The sequence below is a fragment of the Passer montanus genome, unplaced genomic scaffold (genome assembly GCF_014805655.1).
Source record: "Passer montanus isolate IOZ18808 unplaced genomic scaffold, ASM1480565v1 scaffold58, whole genome shotgun sequence".
NCBI classification, from domain to species: domain Eukaryota; kingdom Metazoa; phylum Chordata; class Aves; order Passeriformes; family Passeridae; genus Passer; species Passer montanus.
Genome location: NW_024370816.1, coordinates 4,002,450 through 4,021,121, shown reverse-complemented (window position 1 = coordinate 4,021,121; position 18,672 = coordinate 4,002,450). Strand labels below are relative to the sequence as shown.

The following is an 18,672-nucleotide window of genomic DNA, read 5'->3' as shown; positions in this document are numbered from 1 at the left end:
CAAGCACATGATGTTTTTTTCATCATACATACTCCTCAAACAATTAAAATTGCAGGGCTTTTCTAACTACTGCAGCCTTGTGCCCGGGAATCTCTAAAATAGAAATTGTGTCTTTTGAGTGCAGTGGAATAAATCCACATTTGGGGAAACTGGGGTTTGGGGGTTTCAAGTTACTTTTTTCTTTGGTTGGTTTTACCTCCTCCATTTCTAAAATATCCTACAGTCACATAAAACAGTCTGTACAAGTGACTTGCCTTCTTCAGCTTCCATGAGTCTTCCTCAGGGGAGTTGTTCTTCCATCATCTAAAGGTTCTCCAGCAAGTTCCACCCTCAGAGAAGAAATTCTGTAACTGTTTGAAAACCAAAGGCAGTACTGAACTGCAGACAGCAACAAATCTACTTCTAATGTCCATTATGTTCTCTCTCTCATGAAACACAGCAGTTGAGTAAAGTCACAACACAGATGAGGAAGAGGCTCAGTCATGTCCATCAAATGCTGTGCCACACACAGTGGCACTCTGGTTTAATAAATGAGTGCTAAACATGTTTCTGGAAGTGGCCTATTCTGCTTGGGGAGGCAAAAATGCCTTTATCAGCATAAGTTAACTCCCATTTTTTTCCCTTTCTTCTGCTGTGACTCTTGTCTTCTACCTACTGCAAACTCTGGGCTTTCCAAAGCTCACATTCCTACCCACCAGATCAGTACAAATGCAGCATTCAGACTTCCTTTTCCATTCACTTATTTAATACTCACTTTTAAGACCCCTCAAAACTCAATCTCACTTTTTTACTCTCCTTATTTTCACTTTAGAAGCTTTTCATCTCTACTGGTGCTTCTTCTCACAGATCAATGCCTACCAGAAGCTCCCCAAGGATAAAGGCTTTGTCTTTTACATACTAACACTATACCCTTGGTATCCATTTCAAAATGATACACCCAGCTTTGAGATGCACCTTTATCCTGATGCCAGAAATGCAGCAATGGGACAGAAGCAATATTTCCTTTACTAACAGATGTTTAAAAAATTCACAGCCCTTTTTGAGGCATATCACTAATGCTTCTGTTGGTATTTACCTTCACACTTTGCCCTACATCCTTCCCCTTGTTTGTTCTGCCTCTGTTCTGCCTTTGGATTTCCATGCTGTGCTCTGAGACAAACTCCTGCCTACTTGCAGATGTCCCAGGACAGGACAAACCCTCACTGTGACCTTTGGGTGCTGTTACAGTGCAAGGACAGATTTTATGATGGATCTCTCAAGTCCAACATCCAGCACTCCTGCCACTGGCGCCACTGGGATGTAGAGTAATAGAGCACAACTCACCTTGAACAAATGATCAACACCTATTAAAATTGCTGTGACTTTCTGGGAGCAGCACACTCCAGCTAAAAAGAAATTCTCTTGCTCCTTGGCTGCTGCTGCTGTTATCCATCTGTCACTTCCTTGAATGCTGCTGGTGACTTCAGCAGATTCACTTGCAAGGGAAAGGTGACAGGATTAGACACACAGGCTGTAAACACTTCACTCCCTCTGGGATCACCTGGCTTTATTGTTATTGGCACATTGTGCTCAGGCAGCAAAGACATTCATTTAAGGATACTCGTTTCTATTTCCAGCCCTATTACATCTATTTTTGTTTGAACTTATTTAAAGGCAACATTATCAACCCAGGAACAAAAGGCAGGAAGGAGATGGAAGCCCACAATGCTCTAGACAATGACAGGAAACAACCTGTGTTTTGACAGTTCCCCCAATTCTCTTCCAGATGATCTTTACCAAAGAATTAGACAAAGTTCAAAAAGCAAAATAAAACCCAAAACCTTGTGGAGAGGAAATCCTCTTGTATAGGTGCTAACAGAGTGGAAAATTTTAGAGAAAATTCAGGTCTGGCCTACTGAAAACCTACTTAGCAAACTAACCCCTATCCATTGTACTGGGATGACATACTTGTATTTCTAAGGTTTTAGGGAAAGACTTCCTCAACAAAACCCAAGACCTTCAAACCTGGCCAAAGTTGAACACTGCTATGCAAAATTGTAACAAAAGCTGGCGCAGAAGCCACTGTTTTGTTCTGTGGAGATCAGCTGGAAACACAGGAATAAACAGGATGGAAGAGCCTCTTTTCAGGGGCATATTATAAACAACAAATTAATTGTGCAATATGTTACTATGCTCAGGGAGATGAGCTGGACTGGAAATCAAAACCTAGAGTAGATAATCATAAAATGTGCATTAAAAACCATTAAACCACACACCAAAAAGTCAAAGGAATATTAAATTCTTTCACTTTGGGTTATAAGATGAACACTGAGAGATCCATGGAGGAACATTTCTGGTAAAGTTACTCTGTACATGTCCACAGCTGAATTGTCAGGACATATATATGCACTAGATAGGCAATTTTTTCAGTCCTGGTGTACCCACACCTGCCTTCTGCATTACAGGGATTTTGCAACATCCTCAAACAAATGAGCTTAAACACACAATCTTTCATTCACAAGTCAGTTCTGACCTGAAGCCACCTTGCTAGAGAGGCCTATTCAAACTGCAAGGCAAGACTTTGGCAATAGTGACAGCAAGAACACAAAAAAGAGTCAAAATACTACAAAGTAATGCAGAAGTACAAATAAAGTGGTCACCAGTGCATTCCCCATCCAGCACCAGGTCCCAGTATGTTTCAGTTATTACAGATTTATCCTGGATTAAACCTGCAACAAGAAGTGAAACGACTCCACATCTTCCTCACCCCCCAAATACATGGCAATTATTCTTTATGGATTGTTTTCTAAATCTTCCCTTTGCAAAGCAAAAAGAAAGCAAAGAAGCCACAACTTTATCTTTTTTCTTAAGAAATAAAAGAGAATTGAAGCTCCAGCCGCGCAAGCAGCCAGCCGTGCATTCATCACCACAACGTGGCATGATGTGTCACTTGAGAATTTGGCACCCACTTAAGAAAAGGAATTCTGCTTATTTTTGTTCCACTGGCTAGTCCAAAACCAAGTGCAAAGTTGCATAATCCCTCCAATTCTGTTGGAGAATTAACAGTCAGAACCAAGATCCACGGAAGAGGGAAGAAAAAAAAAAGGGAAAAAAAAATCCCAGCCCTCTTTTCTGGGTAAAATGTTATAAATTAAGAAGCAAGAGTTCTGTAGAGAAAGCCCTGCTCTTACTCTCCCAGGCAGGATTCTTGCTCTTCCAAGTGGACTCCAGACTTCATGCATTTCTTTCCCTCTCTCCCTTCCTCCCCCAGCCCTTGATGACAGTATTTGGCAGGAACTTCTAATTAAAAAAAACACAAACACCAGACTGCCTTTGTGCTACCCCAGCAAACCTCTCTGGGGAAATGATGTTCTTTGCTCAGCAATTCCTGTTCAGCACAGAATGCTAGCACGAGGAAAGCAGCTGGAGTGGCTTCCTATTCTCCACTCAGGCCTGGCAGCCTCAGAACAAAGCCTTACAACCAGAGAGGCTGAAACCAGCAGAGAAGCACTGGCAGAGGAGTGCACAAGGACTCTGGTGAGATCTTATTTCCAGTGCTCTCACTACTCAGGACTCAGTAACAACTTGAGCCACCAGAAGCCTGGAAAAGCCAAGGGATGGCTGTGGATAATTCTGTGGCTGCAATCCCAAGAGCTGCCATGCAGACACGTAAGGATATTGTCCAGTTTAGTCTGAACACCAAGAGACTTACTGCAAATCCCTTCCCACAAGCAATTCTAACAATGCAGCTATCGCCACATCTCCCAGGACTTCAAGATTGTTTTGATGGACATTACTTTTTTTCCTGAGAAACATAATGTCTGTTTACAAGTGTGTGGAAAGCCAACGTTTAATCCAAGGATTGCAGCCATTAAATCCTCCTATTCTCTCCCTGAGCTTTAATTTGAAAATCCATATATTACTTGCTAATTTCCTTATGATTAAATACCAAAATCCAAAGCATCTGAGATCATAGCTGAGTTCTGGAAGAGACCCAAGAGTTAAATCTCCAGGGAAGTCAGGCAAGGCTGATAATTGGGTTCAGACAGGGATATATATTTGGGTTTTTATGACAGTGATACTGGATAACACTCCAGCCTTGCATTTTCCCTTCCTTTTCAGCTTCACAAATTTCTTCCTTTTAGGAAAAGGTGACCTTTTTACTTGCCTCTCATCACTAATCAGATCCAGATAACACTGACTAACCTGTGCAACAGCCTGGCTACTGAGGGTCTAGTGAGGGGGGAGAAGGGAACAGCGTTGCCCCTCCAAGGGGGGGCAAAGTTTGAAGGTCTGCCCTTTTCCTGAGGCTGTGTCACCACAACACTCTCACGATTGCATCTCCATAACAGGATGGGTCCCCTTCCTCCTCTCCCGCCTCCTTTTCTTTAATCACCGTGGATTTCCTTCCCTGTAAACCTTGTTGCCAGCTCTCAGCCTCCTCAGTGGACAAATGACAGATTCCCCTGGTTCAGGCTGCAGTTGAGGGACGAGGAAAGCCGTTCCTCTAATAGTATTTAGACAAGAAGGATGGAAAAAACAATCCAAAGGAATATTCAACTCATTAAATGTTGATTAACATAAAAATACATTAAAGGAATGCCCTGCATGTAACATAGAAGGCACTAATGAACTTGTTCCTACATGTTTAATCAAAAGTCTTAAGAAAATACGTGTATCACATCCATGTTATGACTAGTTCCAGGAACAGCCCTCTCCCAGAACAATCCTATGGCAGCAAATCCTCTGCCTGTGCTAACCTGCCCTCTCTAATCTTTGTTGGTCTCTGTGCTCATACAAGAACAGAATACACCACCCAGATCAAACACAGATATTAAACAGGTCTGCTAAAAAAAGAGAACCCACAGCAAAACTTAATTAGTCTCCAGGGGAGGGAGACACAAGGGACTGTGGAAGCCCTTCCCAGGACATTATGGTGCTTATTGTGCTGCTGGAAAAGTATCTTATCTAGGTCACTGTTTTGCCTTTTTCTGCTCAATTATTTGAGGAATTGTTTTACAGTCTCCTTTGAAGTAGGTATTCAGGCCAGCAACAGTGCAAAGTGGGGAAAAGGCTATCTTCAAAAATGGTTAATGAAGACCAAAAGGGAATTTTGGGAGTTTGTCATGTTTTCACTGCAAATAAAGGTGCCATTACAGCTGAGAGAGGACCTACACAATGATAGCTCAAAAAGGCCATTATGGCTCTCCAATAATGGATTATGAACACACTTTGGTTTTAATCCTCCATCTTTCAGCCATAAACCAGAGCAGTAAACCCTGAACCTCAGCACTCCCTGCCCATGGCAGGCAGCTGGAACTACACGACCTTCAAGGTCCCTTCCAACCCAAACCATTCTGTGACTCTCTGACAGTCTATTTACCTCCTGCAATTACTTTGTTCCCTTAAGCCAATTTCCAGCAGAAAATGCCAGCAGTCCCCAAGCTGCAGCCACAGCTCCAGCTGGACTGCAGCTTCCCAAGCTGAGGCCACTTTGGTGGAACATGGGACATATCCTAAATTCCTCCTCTGTCAAGGAGGTCCTGCAGGTAGGGCTGATACAGGAATAAATCTTCCCACCTGCTGTTTTTCTCATAATAAGGGGGTGGTGGTGGGTATAAAAAAAAATATAAAAAATATATATATATATATGTATGTGTGTGTGTGTCTATTTTTTTTTTCCACGGCTGCTGTTTTCTGTTAATGGGAACCTCACAGAGCTGTGTAATTTCCTAATTAATAATAGAATAATTATTATCTACACAGGCCAACTTTAAAAAAAATATATACTTTAGAGCAGTGTTTTCACTTTGTGGTTCAATATCTTTGTTAATGTACATGTACAATGGGGCAAGTGAAGTATAGAACATTATTGCCCAGCAAACAGAGGTTCTTTTATGGAATCATGAAATGGCTTGGAAGGGACATTAAAGATCATCTCATTCCACCCCTGCAGGCACATCATCCTCTATCCCAGGTTGCTCCAAGCCACATCCAGCCTGGCCTTGGACATTTCCAGGGCTGGAAGGGATGCAGGAATGGGATATAATCACTTAAGGTCACTTGGAAAGGGGAACGTGGGCAGCAGAGAAATACCTGCAAAGCATTGGCCTGGTTTTTGGTACATAAGCAGCAGGGCAAAATGAAAACCCCAAAACATCCAAATACAATAAACTGTCTGGAGAAAAACATTCATCAAATCAAACACACAGCAAGTACTACATATATATAGGAAAATAAATACATCTTGCCTTCACCTGTGCAGTTTGACTCCGTTCAGAGCAAAGCTGGCAGAAGCAGCTTAAACCCAAATTCCATATTGATGTAAATGAGGATCATACCTTCAGCAGCCACAGAACAGGGGCTGCCAGACCCTCAGTTCTAGGCAGGACTTGCCCACCATGTGTTCTGCATAACTCAGGTGGCTCTGGGGGTCTCCAAATGCCTGGAAATGGGCACACAAAGCTGCCCTACACATATCAAAGGAGCTGGAGTGAATTCCCCTCCTCCATACTGGATACATCACTGGATTCAACCATGACATAAAAGAAAAAAGTTGGCTTTCCTTCCTCTTGAAAAGGGAAATAGCAATACCCTGAAATCACATGGCTTCCAGGCAGCTTCCCAAGCACACTTTATTTTCATTGACTAAAGTAATGCACAACAATGGCAATTGAAAGCAGATTTTCCTACACTATAAAAAGTCTTATTCTATTAGAAAACAGCAAGTCTTAAAACATGTTATTTAGCCAACACCCATCCCTGCATAGTGAAAGAAAATGGGGTATCCAGATAGAGAAATATGAGTTGTGTGGAATGCCCAGGCTCACAGCATCCCCAGCAGCTCTGGGTGTTCCCAAAGCACACCAAACTCTGCCTTCTCTTTTTTCTTGACACACAGCCAGCATTTTTCAGTTTGATAGGAATCACCAGGCAGCTGCTCTGGAAGGAGGAGGTGGTAGGTGTAATTCCTGCCCTGGTAATCAGGATCTGCCTGGTGTACTCTGTGAACAGAGTCACAGCCCCAGTGGGTTTTCTGCCAGCACAGCTCTCCTCATTCCTAGAGGAGCCTGAAAGGAGACAGGTGGAAATGCAATCAGATTTGGACTGAACATTGGTGCAATATTCTACATGTACAGGGCTCACAGTTCACACCAAAATTAAAATTACCCTTACTGTCTGTCTCACAGCACTTAGGCCAGTAACTGGTAAAACTTTCCCTGGTCCTGTGCTTCTGGAAACCATCCAAACTCCACTGATCAGCATGGAAGCAAATCTGTGTGCACACTAATCATTTGACCCCAAACCTTAAAGTATTTTCTGAATTGGTATTTTCTAGGAATGAAATATGTCTCTTTGAGTCCCAAAAATCATCTTTTTTTTAAAGGGAAAGAAGATGAAGCAGAATATTATATATATAATATATATGTGTGTGTATGTGTCAAATATATTTGTTATGTGAAATATAGGAAAGGTCTCATCTCCTTCCATCTCTAAACTTTCATTTTCTTCCTCCATATTTTCAATCTGTAAACACAGGCTCTTGGCAAGTTCCCTGGCTCTTTCTTAGGGCAAGAGGAAATCTGTCCAATTGTTTGACAAACAAAGCATCCTGATAACATTTTATAATTAACATATAAGAATTTCTCCGCCTGCAATCTCTGGTGTGGCCACACTCAATAGAATGGGATTATTTTTTCTTTTAATAATCAAAATCCTGGGTTATTTCTGTAATTTTTCCTTATGATTTTTGCTGTCCTAAAATTTAACCTGGTTACCCTATGGCATGTAAATGTCTTTATTTGCCATTTCCCTTACAGACTGCATGCTGCTCTGTGGGTTTCAATTCTACTCTTAATAGACAGAAAAGGGAAAACCACTTCTTTTTAGGCATATAGAAAGGGAAATAATCAAGATAACGAAGCCCTAGAAAAATCTCTAGAAACGAGGTGATAATTCCAATCACTTTGAAGCAAAACAAGCCACATGAGGCAAATTTGCTGGAATGGTTTTTTTGAAGATCTGACTTTCAGAGGAGCTCAAGCAGGAAACATTCCCAGCTCAGGACCTAAACCTGGCTAATCTTTATGGCCCCTTGGCAGAGTGCAGAGCGCCAGGGCCCCGCTGCAGAGCCAGGAGCAGCGCTCCTGTGGCACGAGATGTCCCATGTCCTCTTGTGTGCAGTGAGCTGGAGAGCAGGCAGTGTGGCTCAGATTGTCTGGATATGGTCATGAGCAGCTGCGGGCAGATCTTGCTTCTTCCCTCATATCCTTTGTTTCTTATTTTTTAAACCTTAGGGCTGCACAGGAACGTCAAGTAATTACAGGGCCATGTGACTGCTCTGGACTTTGAACTCAGATAAACTCCCTACTGAATCAAAACGTGTAAAATGCTTCCAGCAGAGATTACTTTGCACCAGCCTGTACTAAGAAATGAAGCAGAATTTCAACACTCACATTGCAGAGGCACAAAAGAGAGGAACCATCCTTGTCCTGAGTGCAGTGTGCCTCCCTTTCCCCCCATACTCACAGCAACACTTCTACCAGCCTGAGGAAGCAGATCATGGTTTAGTTTGGGGAATAAAAATCCTGATTCCATATAATCACACATCAGCTTCTGTCTAATCAATGCACACAATTTCGCTTCCAAAAGACGTCTTCAGGAATCCCAAAATCACAAATTTAAATCAATAAAATCAGGTCCAAGCTGGCCATGTTGGGATGGATCAGAATTTCTGTATGCTTTCTAGCCTGGAGAGATACCAGAGTTTATCTACATTTGGATAAAGAAAAAGAAAATCCCAGCCCTGATCATTAGGGTGTTTTTCCCTAGATGCAGAACATATGGCTTGGACCCTGGCTCACTTCCAGACAGAGTCATTAGAGACTGTTTTCCCTGTGGTTTTCACTGGATAAAGCATTCCTCTCCAGCTCCTCCTGTGAACATTTGTACCTTGTCACGGGGCACTAATCAGTACCTCCTGCCCTCTGCCCCAGACAGGCATTTTAGCAAAAAGTTAAATAATTTCTTAAAGTTTTAATTATATCCCAGTCCCCTCCAAATATAGTTGGGAGGGGCAGAGATAGAATTATAATTTTAAGTATAATTGGAGAGATAGAGATGATGGATGGATGGATGGATGGATGGATGGATGGATGGATGGATAGATAGATAGATAGATAGATAGATAGATAGATAGATAGATAGATGTAAACATGGATCTGTTAACACTCATTTTGAGTTCCTAGTGATCCATCAGACACTATCTCCTGTATCAGAATGGTGGCTCAAGGAGAGGGACAGCACTGGCAAAGGAGCCAAAGGCTGGTGCTGCACATCCAGGAATGCACTTTGGTTGTGGGAACACTCTTCCAATTAATCCATCCAATGGGCAGTCTGGGATTTGACTCCCATCCTGCAAGGATGTGATACTGTTGATTGAGGAGATTGAAATTTCGATGGGTTTTGATCAGGGCAAAGCACCAAGCAAAGAAAAAGAGGCAAGTTTCAGGGGGAGATGTAACATTTCCAGTGCCTCTGGCTGAAAACCTCTAGAGACACTTAAACGGAGCTGGAGAAGCAATCGCTCCATCCAGAAAACGAGACACATGCCTGAGGTGCGACATTGCCATCATGTGGCCATCCCACATCTGCAGGAGCACCAGCAGCGACAGGAGGAACCGGAATGTTATCCCAGACTCCCAGCCTTTTCAATTGTCTTTAGCACTGGCAGCCTACAGGAGAGCTGGCGGGGGGTGCCACCCTCTGCTGACACCCCTCTCCCAAGAAAAACACTCCTTTATGCCAGGGAGCAGAGGCATTTTCTGTTTCCCGAGGCACAGCACTGCCAGGGTGACACTGCACTGCACAGAACAGAGCGCCGCTGACCGTCCAAAATGTACAGAAACACCAGAAATGACAAATGGAACATTGCTGATCTTCAGGACAAATCTGAATTAAAACAGCACAATGGTCTGGATCAGGAAGGAACTACAGGACATATATATGCAAAAATATATGAGGACAATATACAGAAGTTAGAATAGAGTCAGGAGTGGAAAGCAAAGCAAATTAACGAAATGATGAATTTGAGGAAAAAATTAAATACTGACAGAGGGCAAAACAGGGTGGAATGCAAAAGTGAGCTGTGATAAATATGGAGATGGCAATATTTTACAGTGGAGCAGCAACAGAATTAAACTGGATCCAGGAATGATGAGGGGCAATGAGAGCAGCAGTGAAGACAAATAATGTCCTGCTTGAGCCAAAAGCTGTTCATCCACACAAAATTTGTGTTTGCCCTCCTCTGGCATCCTGGTACAAATCGTGATTGAGCTGACTCACAGAATGGCTCACTGCTACCTGGAATTACAGCCCCAGGGAGGGGGACACAAACTTCCTAAGAAAGGGAAAACCTTGGTGCAGAAGTACGACAGGAGTTTTCTGTCCAGCTGGCACATCGGGCAGATAAACACACAAATCATTTGTCAAGAAGCTCAGCTGGACATTCCTTAGAACACCCAGATTTCAGCTCCAATAATCTTGTCACAAAACTTCACTAATAAAAAAGGGCAACAGTATCACTTGGGAAATGAAAAAAAAAATATTGACAGGCACAGAGGAGCAGCTCAACTCCCACAGATGCCTGGGAGTTGGACACACAGTATCACTTGGGAAATGGAAAAAAAAAATATTGACAGGCACAGAAGAGCAGCTCAACTCCCACAGATGCCTGGCCCCACAAAGGCAAATTCTGTTTGTGTCCCTGTCTCCCAGAAAGTGGCACCTGGAAACATCTAGAAGAACCTGCCTGCTGTCACCATCTCATCTGGGAAAGATCCTACTGCACTGAACTGCCCAGACCAGGGAGGAACCTTCTTCTGCACCACAAAATTTGCAGAGAAAGATTGCAACTGCCCAAAAGTGGAAAGATAAAAAGCCACTGAAGGAAATCAGATAAATATTTGCTATTACCCTGAGCGGGACCTGCTGACATGGTAATTGCACCTTTTAAAGATATTTTTTTTTTATGTTGTTTGCATGACTTTTTGCCATATTGAATCATGGAATGACCTGTAACAATCCTGAAAAGTGTGGCTGTTTCTATTGAGCAGTTTCTCCTCTCTGGGATACAATTTTTACTAATTTTTTAGCAAAAAGGCTGATTTGTGAATAATGCCCCCAGGCTCCAAGAGTTTTGTTCTGTGTGTCATCAACCAAGTTTCCATATGCTGCTACAAGTTCCACTAGCTTTTTGAAGAGACTGTCCACTATTATTTATGTATAACACACTTTGTGTGTGGCATCACAGGGGCAGCCCCTCATCACCCAGCTCTGCCAGCAGGTACACAAAACCAACATCAAATTAACCTAACAGAAATTAAAACATCTTTTAGGACAGCCTTTCTGCAAGGAATGCAGGGGAAGCCAGCGGACAGCAGAATTTAAAGGCTTTTTCCTCTCTCAGCCAGCCTCCCAACAGCCTTTACCAGCCATGGAAGGCAGTCTGCTTCCTCTGATGACTCCAAGCCAAGGAGGGCTTTTCCCAGGTGCACTTCTGCCCTCTCAGAGGGAACAGCTATACCCCAGACCCAGAAATATGGTAAGGCATTTAAAAATGCCACAGGAATAATTCAGTGGAAGTCCTGATTCTGAAGTGTTTCCCTATGGCACACATCTGCTCTGAGGATGGCAGATCCATCCAATTTTTGGTGTGAAACTGAGATCACAGACGGCAAAAAACACCAATAAAATCGCCTCCTGCCAAATTTAACCCATGGAATAACTGTGGGTCTCAGATAATGGATTATGAACACTGGTTTTAATCCTCCATCTCTTAAGCAACTCAGAATATTCTGTGAATCTGTGAAACTTCAGACCGAAAGACAGTAAGTTTAGATTAGCTATTGGGAAGAAGTTGTTGGGAACAGTGAGGGCCTGGCACAGGGTGCCCACAGAAGCCGCGGCCGCCCCATCGCTGGAAGCGTCCAAGGCCAGGCTCTCACTCCCGGGGCTGGATGGGGCTGGAGCAGCCTGGGCTCGGGGCGGTGCCAGCCCGGGCAGGGCGGGCGGGATGCGCTCCAAGGCCGCTCCCAGCGCAGGCCGCTCCAGCGCTGCGCCGGCGCCGCTCGGGCGGGGCGGGCCGGGCCGGCGGCGGCTGCGCGGGGCGGGCGCGGCCATGGCGAAGCACACGGTGTCCTCGGCGCGGTTCCGCCGGGTGGACGTGGACGAGTACGACGAGAACAAGTTCGTGGATGAGGAGGACGGGGGCGACGGGCAAGCGGGGCCTGATGAGGGCGAGGTGGACTCGTGCCTGCGACAATATCCTGAAGGCAGCGGCGGGGGCGGGGCGGGCGCGGCCGCCGGCGGGGCGGCCTTGTAGGGGAAGATCCGGGATCGGGCGGGAAGCGCTGCCGGGGAAAGGGCTGGGAAGGGGCTGAAGGGGAAGGGACTGGCGGGGAAGGGGGCTGGCAGGACAAGGGAAGATGCTGAAGGGGGAAGGGGCTGGCAGGACAAGGGAAGATGCTGAAGGGGGAAGGGGCTGGCAGCAGGAAGAGACTGACAGCAGGATGAGGCTGAAGGAGAAAGGGGCTGGCAGAGAGCAGAGGCTGAAGGAGGAAGAGGCTGAAGGGGAAGGGGGCTGACAGGACAAGGGAAGAAGCTGAAGAGGGAAGGGACTGGCAGGACGAAGGGGCTGAAGGAGGAAGAGGCTGCAGGGGCTGGCAGAGAGAAGAGGCTGAAGGAGGAAGGGGCTGACAGCAGGAAGAGGCTGAAGGAGGAAGGGGTTGGCAGGGGGAAGGGGCTGAAGGAGGAAGAGGCTGAAGGGGGAAGGCGCTGGCAGCAGGAAGGCGGCCCAGCTTCCTCCCCTGGCCCAGCTTCCTCCCCTGGCCGCAGCAGGCACAGTGCCCCAGGGCTGTGCTCAGGGAGGTGTCCCGGGGGATGCACACAGGGGGTTCCTGTGCCCAAAGAGGTCCCTGTGCCTGCTGCCTCGCCCTGCTGGCCCTTGGTCACTTTTCCCTGGGCTGCTGTCCCAGTGGCTGCTGGGGCTGGATGTGACAAGCTGAGACCTGTTCTCGAGGGCTGCAGATTGCAGAAGTGATGGGGAATGGTTTCTTTTATTTGGACGCTCATTCAGGGAAAGGCCCACTCAATAGTCCTGGGACTATACAGCTGCTTGCTGATGCTGCTCCTGCCTCAAATGGCCTGAAAATTGCTGTAATGTCTTCTTAAAATTAGGCTGTAATGTCTTCTTAGCTGGTGAAGGAATCCCTGCATCAGAGTGTTTTCAGTCATGCACAGGCCAGCTACAGATAGAGGTGTCCTGGTACTTGATGTCCATGTACTTGGTGTCTGGTCCTTAACCATCTGGCACAGGGAACATGATGGCTGCACTGCAGGCAGCTCTGAAGAACCCTCCCATCAACACAAAGAACCAGGCAGTGAAGGTAAAACAGTGACTGCTAGCTCATGGGTTACTCCATAAAAATCCTTTCCTGTCTCTGTTACTTCTGTGCCACTAGTTGTACCGTGAGGAGGCCAGAGGGGCAGAATTTAGGGTGTTCCCTGATGTGGAAGCATCCATGACCACAAGTGTTTTAATCTTGTTCAAAATAGCTCAGGTACCACGTACCTTTACCTTGGTGCTGGATCAGGTGTGGTTCTCCTGCCAGTGCTGGCTGTGCTTTGTGTGCCCAGATGTCACCAGGTGCCTGCGTCTGGCTCAGCCCACACATGGCAGCTCTCAGATGTGATCGTTGTGTGCTCATGGAACCAGGGTTGCACTTGTCACTCTGACTAATGAAACCACCAGCAGTGAGCCTACAAAAAAGGAAGAATTGGTTTTTGTCGCATCCAATCAAAGTGAAGCTGTTAAAACCTCAGGAAGAGCAAGCCCTCCCCCTGTGCTAGTGTGGGAGTCTGCTGGGTACGTGCATTTCTGAGTATCCCCAGGATGGATCCTGAACAGCTCATGATTGCAGGGGTGGGAGGAACAGGCTGATAAGATATGGCACTGCCCAGCTGGTGAGTGCCTGCAGTCACTTCTCCCTGCCCAAGGAGGGGCCCAGGGGCATGATTCCCTGCTCCTTGGCTCTGGCAGAGCTGTTCCTGCAGCCCCAGCCCTTTCCTGAAGGGTTTTACAGAGCTCTGAGAACCTGCTGTTACCAATAGAGCTCTGTGGCTTTGTCCTCATGTTAATGACTTGTTTCCATTAGCCCTCTATTGAAGGATTTAAGAATACACTTGGTGGTGGAATTGAAAAGGGTAGAAAGACTGAACATGAATACCTGCCTTAATTTTTTGTTATCTATGGAACTTATATAATTTTACTTACAGTCATGTGAGAAGCGTTGCTAAGCCAAGTGATTATGGGATATTAAATTGGGCAGGAAAACTGGCATCCATAGTTACTGTAGGGGGAAGGTGCCTGAGGTGTCTAGAAGGATTTAAGAATACACTTGGTGGTGGAATTGAAAAGGGTAGAAAGACTGTACATGAATACCTGCCTTAATTTTTGGTTCTCTTCAGAACTTATATAATTTTACTTACAATCATGTGACAAGTGAAGTGATTATGGCATATTAAATTGGGCAGGAAAACTGACATTGATAGTTTCTGTAGGGGGAAGGTGCCTGAGGTGTCTGTGTGATGGAATTATTCAGAAGTCCAGCAACGCTGAGATTGTTCTCTCATCCTGCCTCAGTTAGTGATGGATGAACAGGAGGAGCTGCTCCTTGCTGATCACATGGCTAATTGCTGTTGTAAGCACGCCTCACACATTCCCAGGCCTGAAATGACATCCAGATCAATGGTTATTAATTCTTAATATTAATGGCCAGTCTGCATCCAGTGTGCCTGGGACTGCTTGGAAAGCCCGTGGCTTCCAGCAGTCACCTCTGCCAATGGCATTTCCCTGGATCATAATGGTTGTGTCATGTTAACCAGTACAGGGGTATGGAAAAGGCTCTGGTGGGAAGGGGGGCCAGACAAGCACTTGATTGTTATAATTATTTTGGAACTTGATAGATCTTGAGCTTCCATATGAGCATGTACTATTTAGCCATAATTAAGGGGTGCAGAATTGCAAACACTAACAGAGGCAGAAAAACTAAAGCGGGGCAGATGTGTTAAACTCTTACCTTGTGTATCCTTGAGGGATGTATTTATTATACCATGCTATGACAAGCTCTTCACACGCCGTGTTCAGAAGTGTTAAAGAGGAAAAATGCTGTAATTCAGTTTGTCTGAGAGAGAAGCAGTGTTTGGCTGTGCCTCACACAGATGGTTGTGTCTGTGCCTGCCTGTTGACAGGACCGTGCTGAGAGCATCGTGCTGAAGGTGCTCATCTCCTTCAAAGCCAACGACATTGAGAAGGCAGTGCAGTCTCTGGACAAGAACGGGGTGGACCTGCTCATGAAGTACATCTACAAGGGCTTTGAGAGCCCCTCTGACAACAGCAGTGCTGTGCTGCTGCAGTGGCACGAGAAGGTGCGTGATGGGGACAGCTCCTGCCAGAGTGCCCAGGCCCTGAGCCTGGCAAGAGCCCCTTTCCTGGCTGGTGGGACTCAGGTGCCAGCTTCAGGCTGTGCCAGGCATGGCCCTGGAGCTCACAGCTGAGGTATAGCTCCTGCCCACTGCTGCTTCCTTCAGTCACAATTTGGGTTTCTCTTACACCGAGGCAAACAAAATGGTTTCATCCAGAGACTCAAATAGGCTGAAGAATTTTCTTCCTGGAGGGAAGCAAAATTTGCAGCTGGGTTATGCAGAGAAATGAAAGCTTAATTAAAGTTAAATAGCTGTCTTGAAATCAAGTGTGATTATCCTACCCTGGCACCCTGGCTGCTGGTGTTTCATGGAGGGCAGGCAGCTACTCATGTGCAGTATAAATATGATCCAAGTAATTTCATAGACTCCCAGAATGGTTTTGGTTGGAAGGGACCTTAAAGCTTATCTCATCCCACCCCTGCCATGGGCCGGGGCACGTTGCACTATCCCATCTTGCTCCAGGCCCCATCCAGCCTGCCCTTGGACATTTCCAGAGACAGGGCAGCCACAGCTTCTTTGGCAAACCTTTGCCAGTGCCTCACCACTCTCACAGGGAAAGATTTCTTCCTGATACCTACCCCTGCTCCCTGTCAGTTTGAAGCCCTTCCCCTGTCACTCCAGGTCACATCCAAAGTCCCTCTGCGTCGTTCCTGTCAGCCTGTTAGGTCCTGGAAGGGAGCTCCAGGCTGCAGCCCCCTGGCCTGCTCTTCACTGCCGCGTTTCCCTTGGCAGGCGCTGGCTGCCGGAGGAGTTGGGTCCATTGTGCGTGTCCTGACTGCCAGGAAGACAGTGTGACCCAGCAGGAGGGACGTGTGACCCAGCAGGGAGCCGCTGGTACCAGCCCCGATCCCCCCGGGCAGCTCTGCCCCAGCTTTGCCTTCGCCCTGCTGCTTCTGTCATTCCCCACCAATGGTGCGCGTCGTGAGCTCTTCTGCACTTAAATTCTGGAAAATTATGAAGGTGGAATTTTACTTCTAACGGGAATATTTGGTACTCGCCGGCCTTTCAGTGACATATTCAGTGATGTAAACAATTTGGTGTTTAGAGTGATTTGCATTTGTGTGTAATTGTGGCAGATTTGGACCTGACTCTCGAGCAAATGCTGAGGGACACGGGGCAATGTCTTAATTTTTTGCTAGCCAAGCAGTGTTTTGAGCTAAAATCTTGGTATTTGAGAAGTGGGGCAGCTATTACTAACACAGGTAACTGGACCATATTGCCTTTGGTCAACCTCTGACCCTACATCTGTGAATAGGAGAGAAAAAAAAAGCTCTTTTCCAACCCCAATTATCATTCCAGAGAGCTGAGTATTTTCCTTAACCTGCTCAGGTTCCTTGCCATCAGTCTGATGCTGGGTCCACAGTGGGAAGGTCACAGTGGGATGGAGTTGTCCATCATGCAGTTTGGAAAGGGGAATTTAAAAGGTTAATGGTCCATTTACACTGGAGCCCAGCCCAGTGAACTCTTCTTATTTTGGGGAGCAAAGATCCTGAGGAGAAAAAGAAAAAGCAGCTTTTACACAGCAAATCACCTTTCAGGAGCTGGAAAGTGATTTGGTTTTGTCAAGCACAACAAAACGGCTGCTTGGGGTAGTGCAAGAAACATATCCTGGTATCGACACCATCCTTGCAGAGCCTCCCCTAGTTTGTTTTCTGGTTGTGTAGGGTCTGTGAGGATACCAGACAGCTCACATTCCTGTTGCATTGTGCCTCATCATGTTAGCTAGTGGGCCAGTCAGGTTCCCAAGTAAAGAGAATTTTAAACAATTAGGAAAGCCCAGGGCATCCCAGACCACGGATCTCCGTAGAGGGTTTAGGGCCAGGACTGAAATATATGTGTTTTAATTTCACTATTTTACTACAGTTCAGTTGTGTAAAACTATTGGGGACCTTGTGAAATCTTTGCTGTTTTTTGATATCTGCTTTGTTTTTGTAATAATAATAAAGACCAGACAATAAATCATCACTGAACATTTACTCACAGTGTCTGACATGCCTTCAGTGGAGACAGGAACCAGCATGGTTACCCCAAAAACATTCAGTGCCTCCCTGATTCTCTTCCTAGGGTGCTTCTGCTTGCTCACTGCCTCCAGAAGAACACGGGCACAACCACAGGAGGCACTGAGATCACCAGGTAGGAGACCCAGCCTTGCTACAGAAGGCATCCAGGTTTCACCTATAGATCTGTACAGTACAGAAATTCTCCTGGTCCTGCAGCAAGGGTTCTGTCCTTACAGCTCTGCCAGGGACTGTGATTGGCTTCTCTGCTTTCCTCTTGTCCAGATCTGGGTTAAGACATTGATGAACCTCATTTGAAAAAAATAAGCTGTAATCCCAGAGAAGTGGAAAGTATTGCTTCAAAGCAATTGATGCCAGAGCAGATCAGCTGCCTCTAGATGGCATTAGATAAACGAAATTAATAAATTGAATGGTCTTTAAGGTGCTGCAGATCCCCTTCGGTGAGGCTGTGATGGATTTAGGAACATGTACAGAATATGTACATCTGTGTTTCTGTTCAGGGATGTGCTAAAACATGCATTGATATGGGGATAGGGCAGGATGTGCAGGGGCAGCTCTGCTGGTAATGAATGACAGGAAGGAAAAAAGTAAAGCTAGTCTTAAAAAACAGCCTCTTTCCTCCAAATCCTGCCTTGCTTGCATTGGTGGATGGTATGGACACCATGGCAGGGGTTCTGATTCCTGTTAGGAGGGAAGCCTTCAATGGAGAGCCTCATGCAGGTCAGACTGGGGAGGGTGACAGGGTTTGCAGAGCTCTGCTGCCTTCAGCTTTAGCCAGAGCACATGGCAATGGCACCTCCTCATCACATCCTACTTTTGTGCCAGTCAAGACCTGCTGCTGTCCTCACACCCACCTCAGTGTCTGCCACCATTTGGGAAGAGCCAAAACCCCAGGGTCCTGTGCAGAGAGCTCCATCCTGCCTTCTTGGGAATGAGCTGGACATGCTCCTCCACTTCTCCTGCCCAACAGAACTGCTCACAAAAAGTTCTTCCCTCGTGCATAATGGGGGGTTCCTAGTGCCTAAATCAGTTTTTTTTACTCTTCAGAAATTATAAACTTGTACATATTGTAGCTGTACAAAGTCAAAACCTGTGCACTGCACCCCAACTGGATTTTGGACATTTCTCTATT

The 18,672-nt window shown here is 45.9% G+C and overlaps 1 protein-coding gene across 1 annotated transcript; it reads left to right on the top strand.

Moving 5' to 3' along the window:
* Positions 1 to 12,107: 12,107 nt before the first annotated feature.
* ARPC5 (actin related protein 2/3 complex subunit 5) lies at positions 12,108 to 17,502 on the top strand. The gene is made up of 4 exons (XM_039726363.1): positions 12,108 to 12,300; positions 13,352 to 13,424; positions 15,289 to 15,465; positions 16,255 to 17,502. The coding sequence occupies exons 1-4, from the start codon at positions 12,158 to 12,160 to the stop codon at positions 16,315 to 16,317; spliced, it is 456 nt and encodes a 151-aa protein (XP_039582297.1). The 5' UTR covers positions 12,108 to 12,157; the 3' UTR covers positions 16,318 to 17,502.
* The last annotated feature ends 1,170 nt before the right edge of the window (positions 17,503 to 18,672 follow it).

Excerpts from the sequence above, each read along its gene's own strand:
- ARPC5 (XM_039726363.1), top strand. The coding sequence starts at position 12,158 with ATGGCGAAGCACACGGTGTCCTCGGCGCGGTTCCGCCGGGTGGACGTG. Across the intron at positions 13,425-15,288 it reads CAAAGAACCAGGCAGTGAAG|GACCGTGCTGAGAGCATCGT; the intron begins GTAAAACAGTGA and ends GCCTGTTGACAG. Across the intron at positions 15,466-16,254 it reads TGCTGCAGTGGCACGAGAAG|GCGCTGGCTGCCGGAGGAGT; the intron begins GTGCGTGATGGG and ends TTCCCTTGGCAG.